The 15,713-nt window shown below is 52.0% G+C and overlaps 1 protein-coding gene across 5 annotated transcripts in view; it reads right to left on the bottom strand.

Moving 5' to 3' along the window:
- Positions 1 to 10,988, bottom strand: part of ASTN2 (astrotactin 2) — a 1,056,817-nt gene extending 1,045,829 nt beyond the window's left edge. For 2 of the 5 annotated variants that reach the window (XM_061426655.1, XM_061426656.1), the window contains exon 1: positions 10,424 to 10,971. In XM_061426655.1, coding sequence (XP_061282639.1) covers positions 10,424 to 10,823 — 400 coding nt within the window. In that variant the 5' untranslated portion in view covers positions 10,824 to 10,971. Of the gene's footprint in view, positions 1 to 10,423 lie in introns of all 5 variants that reach the window. The other 3 variants (XM_061426657.1, XM_061426654.1, XM_061426658.1) reach the window with 2 other exon arrangements.
- Positions 10,989 to 15,713: the final 4,725 nt, after the last annotated feature.

Below are 15,713 nucleotides of genomic sequence, written 5' to 3' on the forward strand. Positions count from 1 at the left end.
TTCACGGGCAGAGACTCAGAGATGTGGCATACTGAGTCTACAGTCGAAACATAGCACCGCCAGGGTTTGACCCCAGCACTTTGGGTCTTTGAGCTGGCATACCCCGTCAGAGGAGCTGGCCTAGAGGAGGCTGGATTTTGCCGGGACTTAGCTGTGCTGCATGCGTGCTAAGTCACTTCAGCCGCGTCCGACTCTGCGATCCTATGGACTATAGCCTAACAGCCTCCTCTGTCCATGGGATTCTCCAGGCAAGAATACTGGAGTGGGTTGTCCCTGCCCTCCTGCAAGGGATCTTCCCAACCCAGGGATCTTACGTCTGATCTGCATAGGCAGGTAGGTTCTTTACCACTAGCACCACCTGGAAAGCCGTTGGCTTAGCTGTGGAACCCTGAAAAATGTACTTATTTTTGCTAGGTAAATGAGGGTGTTGGGCTGGATCTCAAAGGCATTCTTTGAGCCAGTTCTAATATTTTAGGAGAACCATACACTATTTATTAGGATTTTTACAGCATCATATATAAATATTATATAGATCCCATATGTATAGATAATACAGAACAAATTTCATAATTTCATTTTCAAGGCGAGAATATTAAAACGGCACAATACTGCTAGAAGTACTAAGGCAACAAAAGTCAACTTGGGGTGAAGGGGAGAAATGACAAGGAGGTTTATGGAGTCAAACTGGGGCTGTGAATCAGACAACAGATGCCTGAGAATTTCTAGAAAAAGAATGTAGAGCTTCTCTAAGTTCCTGGAAGGCCCAGGCAGTAGGTCCCCTAGTGTGACAGTACGTCCCTGAGAAAGTGAGCAGACAGAGGAGGAGGAAGGAGAGAGGTAGAGAGCGGGTGGGGAAGGAGAAAAGTCTAGAAGGCACAGCAGTCTCAGAACTTGCTCTTGGAGTAGTCCAGCGGTAATGAGGGACGGCGAGAGAGAAGGAGACACAGCTCGGTGCCCTCCTGGCAAACTGGCAAACCCTGGGCGACGCTGAGTCAGCTCCTGGCAGCCCAGAAACAAGGTGTGCAGTCCCTCGGGCCTGAGAGGCTGTCACACCTGAAGTTGCTCGGTAAGAAACGTCTGCAACTTCTTGGTAACGAGAAGAGGAAGAGATAAGAAGTACAAGAGGTTGTCGAGGAGCTGAAAACTCAGGAGCACTGCTAGTTCTGTGCCTCTCTGGAATGGCAGAGGGAGCACGGGGTTTGCAACCAGGCAGACCTGGGACTGGACTCAGCTGTAGGACAGCTGTGTGATCCTGGGTATGTTCCTTAGCTCCTCTGGGCCTCCACGGTCACCTCCAACATGAGATGAGTCCTAGCTGGCTTTCAGCACTATGGGGAGGAGGAAATAAAATAACAGACGTGCCAGCCCTGCATCCAGGACAGAGTTGCTGCTGCTGCTGCTAAGTCGCTTCAGTCGAGTCCGATTCTGTGCGACCCCAGAGACGGCAGCCCACCAGGCTCCCCCGTCCCTGGGATTCTCCAGGCAAGAACACTGGAGTGGGTTGCCATTTTCTTCTCCAATGCATGAAAGTGAAAGTGAAGATGCTCAGTCGTGTCCAACTCTTAGCGACCCCATGGACTGCAGCCTACCAGGCTCCTCTGTCCATGGGATTGTCCAGGCAAGAGTACTGGAGTGGGGTGCCACTGCCTTCTCCCCAGGACACAGTAAGTGTTCAATAAATGGTCAGTCTTTTCACAGCCTACCTCATGCCAGAATGGTAAAGTCTGGAATACCAGCTCCCCCTACCCCAGTGGCCTAAGGTGGGAGGAAGACACATCAGACTTGGAGTCAGGAGACTGGACTTCCCCTGAGAACAGTCAGGGGCTCTCTGCTTGGCACAATGCAAAGGTGCTCATTCATTACCTGGCTTCCGTGATTCTCAAGGAAAGGTCTTCCCTAAACCCAACTCTCTCTTCTAATCAAGTGCTCTCCTTACTCACCCTACACACACTACTCAGAATGATAAGGAGGCAGAAGAAGGTAGAGGCAGTAGCTGCAAGAACTCAGAAGAGGGGAGGTTTCACGGAAGAGGTGGCATTTCAGCTCAGCCTGAATGGAGAAGTGGAGTTTCAACACCCCTCCAGTTCTGCACAGTGTGGATTCTGTGATGAGACTTGGCAACCCCAAGTTTCTAGTCATCTAAGATCCCTGAACACCTAGGATGTGCCAAGCCCAGGGTGAGTCATTGCAGCCCCCGAGATGAAGGAGGGATGTTCTCTGCCTATGGAGATCCCAAACGAGCAGCACAAGACAGACAAATCCGTGAGCTCAGCTCTCCTTCTGCCCTAAGCCACCATCGATGCTCACCTGAACAGTCTCCTAGAGATCTTCCTCTCCCATCACTGCCCTCTGGACAGCAGCCTGAGCAATTCCTTTAAGATAGAAGTCAGATGGGGATACCTTCTGGCTTAAAGTCCTGCCTGGCTCTCCATGGGACTCAGAGCAAATGCCCAAATGCAATTTCCTCTCCTGTCCTTCCCACCCACTCCCACTCACTCCACTCTGGCCACTCGGGCCTCCGTGCCAGCCCTTGAACCCTCCGGGCGTGCTCTGGAGTCAGGTTTGTGCTGGAGCCATTCTCTACTTGCAATACTCTTCCACATGCGTGCTTGGAGACACTTTTGTGGCCCTCAAGTCCTAGTTCAATCCTACATTCTCAATAAGCAATCTTTTGACTCTATAAGCCATCTTTTGATTCTATGTAATATTAAAACCGATTTCATCTCCAAAATGTCCATTTTCTTTTTTCCGTAGAATCACTTCTCACATACTACATAATTTTCTTATGTATTATGTTTATTTTTATCATCTTCTCCCCAACAGACATACACCTATACACACGCACATGCACACACATGTATTTGTGGATACGAGCTCTCTCAACACAGGGATCCAGGTCTCCTGTTCTCCCATACATCTGAAGCACCTGGAGCAGTTCCTGGCAAGCTCCAGGTAGTTCTAAGGGACTGGCCACTGTCACACCCAGTCTTTATATCACTAGTGGGCACCAAGGCCCAGACTGTCCAACTTCAGTGCCAAGAGGTCAGGAAAGGCTTCAGAGGTAAGTTGATATTTGAATTCAGCCTTGAAAGGTAAGAAAGAATTTTCCCAGGGCCTTTGGGGCAGAGTTATAGAACAAGGAGGAAGGGGTCTTATCACAGGATAGTCTGAGCAGAGTCTGATCATGAACCTTGTAGCTCAATCAGAAGCTCGAACTTCATACTAAGAATAATGGGGAACCAGCAAATTAGGAGAAGGAAATGGCAACCCACTCCAGTGTTCTTGCCTGGAGAATCCCAGGGACGGGGGAGCCTGGTGGGCTGCCGTCTATGGGGTCACACAGAGTCGGACAAGACTGAAGCGACTTAGCAGTAGCAGTAGCAAATTAGGAGATGACAGCCATGATCAGGTTTGGGCTTTGAATGAAATCCCTGTCTCCAAGTACAGAGGATGGATTAGGGAGGATAAGACCAGAGGAAGAGAGACCAGGGAGTTGACAGCTGAAATTGTAGTCAGGAGAAGTGTTGAGATCTGAGGCTGCCAGCGGCCTGACAGCAAGGATTGAGCAAGGGTGCCTTCTCAGGTGAAAACCCTAATGGTTTGTAACATACAACATCCTTGTCAATGTTTGACTCACAGAGGGGCTGCCTGCATGTTCTAGTATGCCAGTAAGGAAGCTTTCAATCCCGAATCTTACTTTGGGTAGTCACTACCCGCCTCCCAATCCGAAGAGAAGTCTTCATGGGGGGGTGGGGGCAGTGCTATCGTCCTAAAAAAAAAAAAACAACAAAACAAACTGTAGACATCATCGAGGAGCCAGGGAGAGGAGAGCAGAGCGCAAGCAATGGGGAATAGAGCCAGTCCTGCCAAGCACCGCTGCCTGCCTCCTCCTGGGGCAGAGATGCTGCAGCTCTGCTGGGAGGAAAGACAAGCCAGCTCTCTCTCTCATGATAGTTAATCTTCTGTTGCCACTAGCTGGTCAGTATGAGAACTTGGGAAAGTATCAGTTTTGCAAAGGAAGTGTCTCTATAACGCTGCTCCACTTTAAGGTTAAACCTGGCTTTCTTTTCCTGGTAAACAGCAGGCTTCTGCTTACCCTCACCAGTAGCTAGACTGAAGAGCCATGAGGCTTCCTCCTTCCCCCAGCACAAAACCCACCGGCTCAGACTCTCAGGAGAGACTAGAGCCAACCAACTGGACACCTGGGCAGGAGAACAAATTCGACTTCCCTAGAAGGATCACTTACTCCTTAGATATTTTAGTTTTGGTTTGTTTTACAGGAAGAGGAGGAGAGTCTTGGGGCACCTTATTATCGTCAGCCAAGTTGCACACCTGAGATGGATCTAGCCCAGACCCACGTGTCAGTTGTTAGTGTGATGAAGGAAACGGGGTGGGATTCAAGACCACTGGGTTTAAGTTTGAACAGCTGGCCCTTAGGTAGGCTTCTTCCCCTGTCTGGGCTCCAGTGTTACCATATAATATGGAGGGGGTGGGTTCAGTGCCTCTGAGAGTCTGTGATGCTGTGAGCTCAAAACTGATGGTCATGGGACCAGTCTTCACGGCTCCTCTCAAAGAAGCCACTGCTATTCTCCATCATTCTCTCTCCCCAGCATGTTCACACCAGCCCACGGCAGCCAACGTCTAGTTTACAGCCAGGCAAGGAGGTGAGAAGCAGGAGGCTTTGCCTGCCAGAGGCCTAGTCAAAACTACTGCTGGACTTGCTGTAAATTAAAATTATTGAATGATCTTGCAGCCTGAAGGCCCCATTCAGGAAAATGATGGAGCTCTGGATCACAAAAGCTTGCAGAGCTGTGCTGTCAAGCTGGCTGGGCCTCCTGACCCCTAAAAACAGCAAATCTGGACGGTCTTGACTCAACCTGGGCCTCTGAGAGCTAAAATGGATCCTCCTCTCACCCTGCCCCAGCACTCTTCCCATAACATGGTATAATGGTCCTTTGCTATCGACGGAGAATTGATTCCAGGACCCGACCTGCTTCCAGAAATCTAGGGATGTGGCGGTCCTTTATATAAAATGGTGTAGTGCAGTCAGGTGATTGAATCTTGAATGTAAAAACTATGGCCAGAGAGAGCAGATTGTACTTTTTGAGGGCAGATAATACACCTGTCTCTGCCCTAATTATTAAATAGACTTCATCAGATTTGAGCTGGCAAAGGAATGGAGACAGAAAGAGGGAAGAAAACAGAAAGTGGAGGGGAGAAAACTCAGATCAGAGGGCACTGAACCAGCCCCCTTATTAACAATGTCCCAGAAACCTGGACCATCACAGCTGGATGGGACCTTGAAGTCTGAGTGCTACTGAAATATTTTAGTGATAAGGGGCCTGGAGGTTAAATAATATTTTTTAAGTGCAACTTTGTTTAAAGACATCAAATTCACCCTCTGATCCACCCCACCTCTCATCTCTCCCCTTTACCCATACAGGGGATAAAAAAAAAAAACACTGGAATTGATTTTAATGAATATTCTGTGGTCAGAAATCCATACAGAAAGCCCAGCTTATTCTATTTGGTTTTTCTTCCTACTTAATGACTGGTATCAACCGACAGGATCAAACCAGAAACCAGAAAGGGCAGACAGCCTCAATGCCTCTGGTCCCTTCCCCCAAATGCCTGCCAAATAGTTGTGTGGTGCCTTGCTTGAGGGCTTCCTCCCATGAGAACCCTGTCATCACTAAAGGTCAATGCTTGGTTGTCCAACATGTCCTCCTGTCCTGTTGCCCTCCACACCCTTGGTATTTGCACCTTTAGGACATTGCTTAGAACCAGACAGAAAAAAAAAAAAAAAAAAGCCCTCCTTAGGCTAGTGGCCTGTCCTAGGGCTAACCTCCTGTTGCTAGCAACCCTTCTATCTTAGTGCCCCGTCCCTCGGTCCTGGAGGTTTTTCTCTTTTTCCGTGTCCATTTTTGTCTGTATTTTAAGGAATCTTTGCAGAACTGACCAAACTGGCATTTCAGAGCTTCTTCGTCTTCCCCTCAGGCCGATCAGCTTCCTGCAAGGAGCATCCTTTCGGGACAATGCTTCAGGACACTGCCAGATCTACTTACGCAGATCCTTTTAAAGACACACTGCTGGATGGTTTTCCTTCTTGAGACACCCTCCCCCAAAGACAAAGCAATATTCCTCACCTGTGTGATTTATAACACAAGCAAATTAGTAACAGATGCTGGCAGTGAGCAGTTTACTCCGTTTTATCTCTTTTCCCCCTTTCACTGAATCAAGGCTGGTGGTAAACAGTCCAGCCCGGCCGCTATCAAGCACAGGAAGAAGGATGCCATTTCCCTGCCAGTGGGCATGAAAGCTAAATCCACAGGCACACTCTGGGGCTGCCTGGGGGCTGAGGAGAACTGCGTGATACGCCTGTTCGCCTCAGAAGCCCTGCACTGACAGTTGTCCCTGTTCGAATTCCTTCTTTCCGTGGGTCCTTCCTGACACCCCCATGCTACCAGCAAAGAAAAGGAGAGAGTGAGAAGCAAGAGAAGTTAAGTCAGACTTACAGAGCAGATCAGGGCACTTCAAGTTCATAGAATCTTTACACCAAAGGATTATTTTAGGGCTCATCCACCCACTCATATTACAGCATGAAAGAACTGAAGATCTGGGGATAAGTGACTTGTTCAAGGTCACAATGGGCCACAGCTGAGAGTTCCAGGTCCTAACAGGCATCAAGTGCCCAAGCTGTACTGCAGCATTCAATGTCTCCCCCAGCCCATCCTCCATGGCTCATCCTATTTTTTCCTGTCCAGGAAGTGTCCCCAGCTTTCTCTGAGTCTCAAGAGATACCTTCCCTCCTTGATTTTACAGAAAGTGTCCTCTCTATCATTCCCTGGCACCACTGCATAGGATGCCCTTTGACATCCCATGAGTCATGAAACTTTGAGTTGGCAGGGTCATTGGAGGTCATTTAACTCATGCCTGATTCTCACACTCTCATACTTCAGCACACCAATGCAGCTAAGTTCCCTTAGGAAAGGTTCTTGTGTTGATCGTTGCATTTCTCTTCAAGGCTCTGCTCTATGCCCTACATAAGTGTAACCAGCCCCTCGATGCATATTTGGCTCAAGATGGCTTGAGTTTAGCAATTACCGAGAATGTAGGTGTCTGGTGGACTGAGACTCCAGTCCCAGGTCTGCATTTACTCACACTAAGACCTCGGACTAGGCATCTGGCCTCTCTAAAGAATGTTGCCTAATCTGTAAAATGGGAATCAATTACAGCAGTGCCCCCTCCCCTATATTCCATGTGAGTAAATAATAAAAGGCAAGAGTAAAGCTCTTTGCACCACATTAAGGAGCAACAACTATCTGCCATTCCTTGATCAAGTTTGAGGAAATTCACTTTATCCGTGCCACCAACTCAGACTCTAAAGAAGAGGCCCAGACACAGAAATCTGGGGGAGGGGTGGTATTTCACCTCTGAGAGAACTTCCACCTACATAAAGCAGGCTGGAACATGAAGGGAAGATTAGAAACACGGAGAAGAATAGACCTGGAGAAAAGTCTTTTATGTCTGGGCACTCCCAATAATACAGCCAATAGCTCAAACAAGAGAGGCAGAATGGAGGGAGGGCGGGCCAGGGATGCCACTGACTTTGGTGAGTAGGGATAGTAGAAACGGTGTGCAGATGAACTTGAAGGTCCCCCACCTGGACTGGGAGTAAAGTGGGAACTCGACCTTTCACCTTGTTCGCCCCCGCCTCCCCTTAAGGCCGGGGACAATTTACCACTACCAGCTCTGGGTCCACAACCCTAAGCATGGCCCAAAGGCTTTGGCAGACACCATCACCCCCTAGTGGTGGCTCCACACACCCCACTATCGGCCACGTTCAGCATTTACCGACTTTGCATGCACATCTGTGGCACATGCCATCTCCAAATCGCTGGAACTGGCAACCTAAGAGTGAAAGACGCATTCAACTCGCTGGAGACAAACACGAGACAACGATGTTTAGAAGGTCTGAGGACAGGAATGGTGGGATGGGGCTGCCTGGGGACCCTGGGGGAGATATGGCCATAAATGACTCATAGTACCCCCTCCTTTCACCCCTCATTTTCAGCCAGCCTGGCCCTCCCAGAGCTCACTGTGCGCTCTGTGTTTACACGCAAACAGTGGAAGACCAACACAAACAAAAAGCCCACGTCTCCCTACACAGCTCCTGCTATACTTGGCCATCTGGCGACTACCTCGCTAGCCAAATCCCTGGCAGGAGTGCCTTGAGCTGCCAGTCCAGGGCTCTGGGGGAGGAAGAGGAGGAGGAGGGGGCCCCTGAACCCCCAAAGGCCTCCGAGCCACCAAGGAGGACGGCGCCCCGGCACCCCACAGCAGGCCATCTCCGCCGGGCTCAGCCGCCTGCGTCAGAGAAGGCAGAAGGCTCCAAGTGGAGGGTACCAAGAGACTCTCGGGCTGAAGCGTGGGTCCTGGGGGATTTGGGTCTTTCAGTTCCTCACTCAGCCTGCCCCAGGCTCCCTGGCATTCATTCCCTCTTGAAAGCCAAAGTTTGAAAAGGCAGGGGCTGCCAGCTCTAGGAATTCTGGGATGACTCCTGTACCTGGGTAGCCCAGTCCTCACATCCGAGGGGAGCAAGAATGCTCTGGGTTCTTACCTCCAAGTCATGCCATACGCAATGTTCCCCGTTTCCCCCTCACTTGAACAGCTTTTTAGGGGGATTCCCACTCCCGACCTCTCTGGACAACCCAGAGGAGAGAGATCAGGAGGCTGGAGGGAGAAGGTTGGGACTGGAAGTGTAGAAGGCACACCTTCCATTTCTCTGGAAGGGTCCTTCCCTGCCTGGGGTCATAGGAGCTCTTCAGCGTAAGGAACGCCAGCCGCATCGCCTTATTGGAAAAGGGCATCCCACAAGTGCACGTGGGAAGGGTCACTGGGGTGTGCAAGCGTGTGTGTGAATGTGTATGTGTCCACGCAGGGGTGTGTATGCTTGAATTTGTGTGTGTGTCGAACGCAAGACACGCCGCCGCGGGAAGTCCCCCTGGGAACCTGCAAGGCGGTCTCCCGCCTAGCATCCCAGAAAGCATGGCAGGCTCAGGTTACAGCCAGCCTGGGAGAGCCCGAGGCACAAACTCAGACCACGAGAGGGCCTGGCACTCGCTCAGATCTCCAAAAGGCAAGCAGGAAAGGCATGGGGGGCGGGGAGGGGGGCGGTCTCTGGACAGAGGAGTCCGGTCCATTGATTACTCTTTGGGGGTTCTTGGGCGAGCAAAGAGTTAACCTCAGAGGTTCAAGCCCGGATCCTGTAGCCATGTGACCTCGAAGGCCCATCCCGAGGTGCCTAAGCCGAGCCGGACCCCGGTGAGGCCAAGGACCCGGGGACGGGGTATCTGGAGTCTGCGTGAACCCCAGCGCCTTCCCGGAGCTGGCTTTAGCCAGACTCCGACAACCAATCGCACCCCGCGCCCCCAAGAGGGGAGGGGGGAGAGAGCGATGAGCGAGCGCGGGAGAGCGAAGGGGGAACAACATTTTTGTAAACGCTCTCCGAGATAATTAAGCTATCAATTACCCGGGTGGGAATCAGCTGTGCTTCCCGCAGCTCCACGGAAGGGCCGACTCCTCCGGGATTCGCGCCGGGAACCAGCAGGCAGCAAGCTGCTGGCGAACTTTCTGATTAACTTTTCCGTTTGAGCCCCCACGCCCACCCCTTGCCTCTCTCCTCCCCAGGTCACACCTTTAAGTTATTATTATTAGCGCAGTGAGTGAGCTGCGAGGACTAACCTGCTCTCCATTGGGAGGGGTTAGGAAGGCGAATGCGACAAGGCGATGGAGGGAGAATCAGAAAGTAGAGACCTTGGGTTCTGAACCCCAGGGCTCAGACACCGCTCAATCCTCCCCGGCCCCATTTCACGATGGCTAAAACTGACGCCCAGAGAAAGGAAGCGACTTGGCCAAGGTCACCCAACCCACAGGGAAACCGAGTGTATGCGGACTGAGGGATTCTACATGGAGCTACTGCGCTCCGATTGTCTAGAAAACCTATCCCGAGGAGCAGAGCCAAGAACTCCTAGGCGAGAGCGAGGGGGCGGTAACCGCTGGCGGCCCACGGCCGTGCCCGGAGAAGCAGTGGGCGGCTGGACCCAGACCTGGCTTGCGAGCGGGGTTCACCGCGGCCCCTAGCGCGAGTACTCGCATCAGCTGGGGTCTCGGCGTCCGGGATGGACCGCGGCAAAGCTCAACGTCGGCACTGAGAGACGGACCCCACTGCGAGAGGGCTGGCACGCCCCCCGGCTCCCGCCACGCGCTCATCCCAACCACCTGTACGCCCTCTGGGCCCCTCAGCTGCCCTCACTCGACCCCAAGCGGGGCAGCCCGGGGCGGGAATCCCCAGGGCGCCCCCACCCGTCCGGCTTCACTTAGGGGCTCCCGGGACCCCGCGAGTCCCGGCGCCAAGCCTTACCCAGGGTGAAGAAGGGCAGCTCCGTGTTGTCCAGGTCGTCCTGCACCGCGACGCGCCCCGGCAGCTCGTTACGCACAAAGAGCAGCAGGCGCGACTCGGCGGCGGTGCCCGCGGAGCCGGCGGAGCCCGGGGACGCGGCGGCGGCGGCGGCGGCGGCCCCGGTCCCGGCCCCGGCGCGGGTGCCGCTCCAGCCGATGTCGCTCTCCCGCAGGGCAGGCAGCGTGGACACCGTGACGGTCTTGAGCCGGCAGGGGCTGTCGGGCTCCCGCGAGGCGGCGGCGGTGGCGCCGGCCAACAGGAGCAGGAGCAACAGCAGCGGCGGCGGGTGGAAGCCGAGCCTCAACCGCCCCCGGAGCCCCGAGCTGGGGCCGGGGCTGCGCCGGGCGCCGGCGGCGGCCATGGCGGGAGCGGCTGCGGGGCTGCGGGCGGCGGCGGCGGTGGCGAAGGAGGAAGAAGAAGCGGCGGCGGTGGACGCCGAAGCGAACCGGGGCGCCGGAGCTAAGGAGCCGTGGGAGCCGCTCACCAGCAGCCCCCAGCTCCGGGCTCCGCCTCCCGACCGGCCCTGGCCCGCCCCGCCGCACCGCCTCCCCGGGCCCCGCCGCCCGCCCCTTTCGCTGGCTCTCCCCCCGGCTCAGACCCGGAGCGTTTCGGAGGCTCCGCCCGGCCTCGTGCAAATCCCAGTCGCCCCCGCCCCTCGCCTTTCCTAGGATCCCCCGATCAGCCCCGCACAATATTCTTGAGCCGCAGCACCCCTCTCCAGATTCCTAAGATTCGGGGACCCTGGGCGCTCCCCTAAGTCCACCTAATAACCCAGCTCTCCCAGCTTCACCCCAGCCCTCGCTCACCCGGAGGCTGCCCCTGGGGCGCGCCGTAGCCCAGCCTTGCTCCAGGCCCCGCCTTCTGAGAGGTAGGGGGACGCCTCTGGATGGCCAGGACTGAACTTTGTCTCCCCTTAAGCCCAATAACAAGTCCTGTACCCTTTCTCGAGTCCCGGAAATAATTCCTGTGGTCTCAGAGACCCCCTCCCCACCCGCTTGCCCACCACTCTGACATTCATTCTCCCACCACTAGGACCGCACCTCTCGCATCTACCCAGGTCTCGGAGGGGGCACCGAGAGCTGATGAACTCCCGCCTCTAGCCCCCCGCCCCGCCCCCTACACGGACCGGGGCAGGATGTTCTGGCCCTCAGCCTGCGCCCGGCGAGCCGGCGCTTCTATTCTGGATGCCTGCTCCTAGCGTGGAGCTGCTCTACTTGACTGCTCTGTGTGCGAAATTCCTGAAAAGGATGCGAGGTAGGGACCTACTATTCCCTGGGCTCCTGGCTCCCAAGGGCTCCTATACCTACTGCCTGAGCCCCAGAGGAGGTGTCTGTTCACCCACTCTTCACGCCCGCACCCGTCTTTTTTCTCCCAGATTCTAGTTGAACTGTAAACCGAGGTCCTCAGACACAGGGCAACCTTTTGGCCCCGGGTCGGTTCTCTCTGACCCACATACTTCGGATCCCCCAGGGAGTCATCCTGTCTATAGGGATGTGAACCTCGAGGAGTGCTCCCCCCCACGCCTCCACTCCCCTCCTTTTCTTCATCTTTCCCCTCTCTGTTCTCTCTTTCATCTCTCCAAATACACATTTCATTCTTACTTGTCTTGACTTTAATCTTATAAATGCTCCTTACCTATTATTTGTGAGCCATTTCCCATCTCCTGGGTTTTTTCTTTTTTTTCCTGTCTGTGCTTTTGGTGTGGTCTCCTCGCTTAGCCACTTCTCTCATCTTAGCTCTCCCCTCTTCTGCCTCTTTTCTCCTTCCTGTCTTTAACCCTTCATAGGAATGGCCTTTCTCCCTCTCCCATCACATTTTATTCACTTTTTCATGACTTTGAATAAAGGGAGAGGACTGAAAAGAAGGAAAAAATCAAAACCTGTGCTGTGACCTTGGACTTCATTATACTGTTTAGTAAGCATTCTCCAAGTGCTGGACCTGTACCTATGTTAACTTTTATACATAAACATGCTCTAGTGAGATGGGTATCATGATTCCCATTTTCCAGATGAGGAAACTGAGAGCAGGAGGTCAGGGAGGTAAAGGGACCCCCCAAGGTTATACAGTGAATGAGCACAAGAGCTGAGATCTGAACTCCAAGCTCCAAAGCTTTGGCTGTTTAAACTGAATCACACTGTCCTCAGTGACCTTGGGAAAGCCCACCCATCAAAGATATTGTGAAAGGCATGTCTGCGTGAGCACATTTGGGCCTTTTTCAGCTCAGAGGCTTGTAAGGTATGCTTCTCCTGTCTCAGTTTACTAATCTGTGAACCTGGCGTGGGGGTGGGGTTAGAAATCTGGCCTTTCAAGTCCTCAGATCCTAAATTGTCTCCTGCCGCCCTGGTGCCTGCTCCAGTTCATTTACTCCTCCAAAATATGTCGCCCTGGCTCCCTCAGTCTCTCCTTTGTACCCTTACAATCCGCCACTATCCTCTGCAATGGGGCTTTCTGATTTTCTATGCCCCTTTCTTCAAATATGCTGACATAGTCCATTTATAGAAGTGCACACCAGGAAAAAAGGGCTCCCTTATGTAAGGCAGAGTCTGTGCAAGTCCTTCATGGACCTCTGGTACAAAGGCCTGTCGAATGAGACCAACACTTTCATTCATTCATTCACCACGGAATATCTAGGGCTCCTACCAGGCACTATAAGGAGATCCAGAGATGGATAAACACAACTCCTGCCCTTGGAGAGCTTATAATGTTGGGAAAGGAGGTGTGGGGATGAGAGAGCACAGGAATATCTCAGATACCAGGCAGGCAGGCAGACGTGTGTTTCTTTTATCAGGTGCTCTGAAACATGTGCTTGGAGAAATCAAAGCTTCCCAGAGGAGGTGGCAATGAAATTGAGCCATGTAGGTCTAGTGGCATGGGAGTGGACATTCCAGGTTAAAGCTGGCATTTGGCATTCCTGGCAGCTGCTCAGTGTTTGAGTGAGTCCCTTTCCTAGTTTAGAGGTTGCTTTACTCTCTGAGCCAGAGTCCACTTCCCATGAAGAGGCTACAATTTCCAGCTACTTTCAGCTTCCACTGCAACTAGGGTTGAGCACGTGACTCAGAATTCACCCATCAGATTCACCCACGCCAGATGCTGGGAAAGAAGCTAGAATTAGGCAGAATCCAGTTGGGGACCAAAGTGGTAACAGGTGGGGCAGTTACATCCAGATTTCAACACTAGTGGAAATGGTTCTAACACTGCTGCTTAGAGCACACTGTCATTTGGTGTCAAAAGTGTGAATTACCCTGTGGTACCCAGTGGTACCTGGTTCCATCAGCCATTTCTGTGATGTGACTTGGAGCGGTGCTCTTGACTTCATGGACTTCAGCCCAGATCCTGTGCCCTCCTGGAGATTCTGAGTAATATCACTATCGAATTCTGTTACTGCTTAAATGATCAGAAGTGATATCTGTTGCTTGCAACTAACACTCCTGACTGAGAAGAGAAAGTGCCAACCAGTGGAAGGCACCAAGGGCAAAGCTCACAAAGGGAAATAGAGGAAGTTCTTTAGAGATTGAAGTAGAGACAAAAAAGGCAGGCAAGGGATTTTCTGTTCATGTTGAGGAGGACCCACTTTATCTAGTAGGCAGTATTGAATGGGAACAGCTAGGAGAAGGCACTGGCACCCCTCTCCAGTACCCTTGCCTGGAAACTCCCATGGACGGAGAAGCCTGGTAGGCTGCAGTCCATGGGGTCGCTAAGAGTTGGACACGACTGAGCGACTTCACTTTCACTTTTCACTTTCATGCATTGGAGAAGGAAATGGCACCCACTCCAGTATTTTTGTCTGGAGAATCCCAGGGACAGAGGAGCCTGATGGGCTGCCATCTATGGGGTCGCACAGAGTCAGACACGACTGAAGTGACTTAGCAGCAGCAGCAACAGGAAAATAATTCATACTTCTGAGCACATAGTCTGCAGCTTCAAAACTTTATGCCGAACATCAATGAATGATGATAACAATTCCTGCCTTCTCGTGGTAGTGAGACTTCAGCAACTATTATGCAAAATGCTTAATATAGTAGGTGCTCAATAAATTATAACTGCTGTTTTGATGTCTAATCTCAGCAACATCTGGAGGGAGGCTTGTTATCCCCACTTGATAGAGTCAGAGTTTGAGGCTCAGGGAAGCTAAGGAACTTGACTCTGATCACACAGTTACCAAGTATTGGAACTCACATCTGTGTGACTCCTAAGTCCTCGCATTCTCTGCAGCAGCACACCACCTTCCTGCCCCAAACCCTCACCTACCCTCAGGATGCTAGGACCCCCCTGTTCACACACTGATGCCCTGTCTTGTGGCCACTGATACCCCTTTTTTTGCCTTTCCCCTCTCTTGCTAAGTCACAGTTCGTTATTGATTTAATTAGTTACAATTCATGATTGATGCAATTTATTCTTCTCTAGGGTCCTTTCATACCCCCATCTCTGACTCCAGTGATCTGAAATTCCTTTTCATTCTTCCAAACCCCTTCCAGCACCCCAGCAAATGTTTCCTCTTGCTTCATCTTTCATCTTTCATATTTGCCTTTCTAGGTTGCTTTGTAACTTTTTTTCCTTTCTTTCTTCCCCTACCTTACTGTACTCTTTTTTTTTTTTAACTTCATCTAGTCAAAGCTATGGTTTTTCCAGAAGTCATGTATGAATGTGAGAGTTGGACCATAAAGAAGGCTGAGTGCCGAAGACTTGATGCTTTCAAGCTGGGTGCTGGAGAAGACTCTTGAGAGTCCCTTGGACAACAAGGAGATTAAGCCAGTCAATTCTAAGGGAAATCATTCCTGAAGAGGACATTGGACAGAATGATGCTGAAGCTCCAAAACTTTGGCCACCTGATGTGAAGAGCTGACTCAGTGGAAAAGACCCTGATAATGGGGAAGATTGAAGGCATGAGGAGAAGGGGATGGCAGAGATGGTTGGATGGTATCACTGACTTAATGGGCATGAGTTTCAGCAAGCTCTGGAAGATAGTGAAGGACAGAGAAGCCTGACCTGCTGCAGTTTATGGGGTCGCAAAGAGTTGGACACAACTGAGTGACTAAACAAAATTCATACCACATGACTGAGACAAGCTAGTGTGGTTGAAAAAGCAGAGACTGCAGAGAGACAGGCTTTGGTTTATATGTCATCTCTGCTATTTCCCTACTGGGTCAAATTACTCAATAATGCCCCTACTGCTGCTGCTGCAAAGTCACTTCAGCCATGTCCGACTCTGTGCAACCCCATAGACAGCAGGCTCCTCCGTCCCTGGGATTCT

This window comes from Bos javanicus, chromosome 8, assembly GCF_032452875.1.
Source record: "Bos javanicus breed banteng chromosome 8, ARS-OSU_banteng_1.0, whole genome shotgun sequence".
Taxonomy (NCBI): Eukaryota; Metazoa; Chordata; class Mammalia; order Artiodactyla; family Bovidae; genus Bos; species Bos javanicus.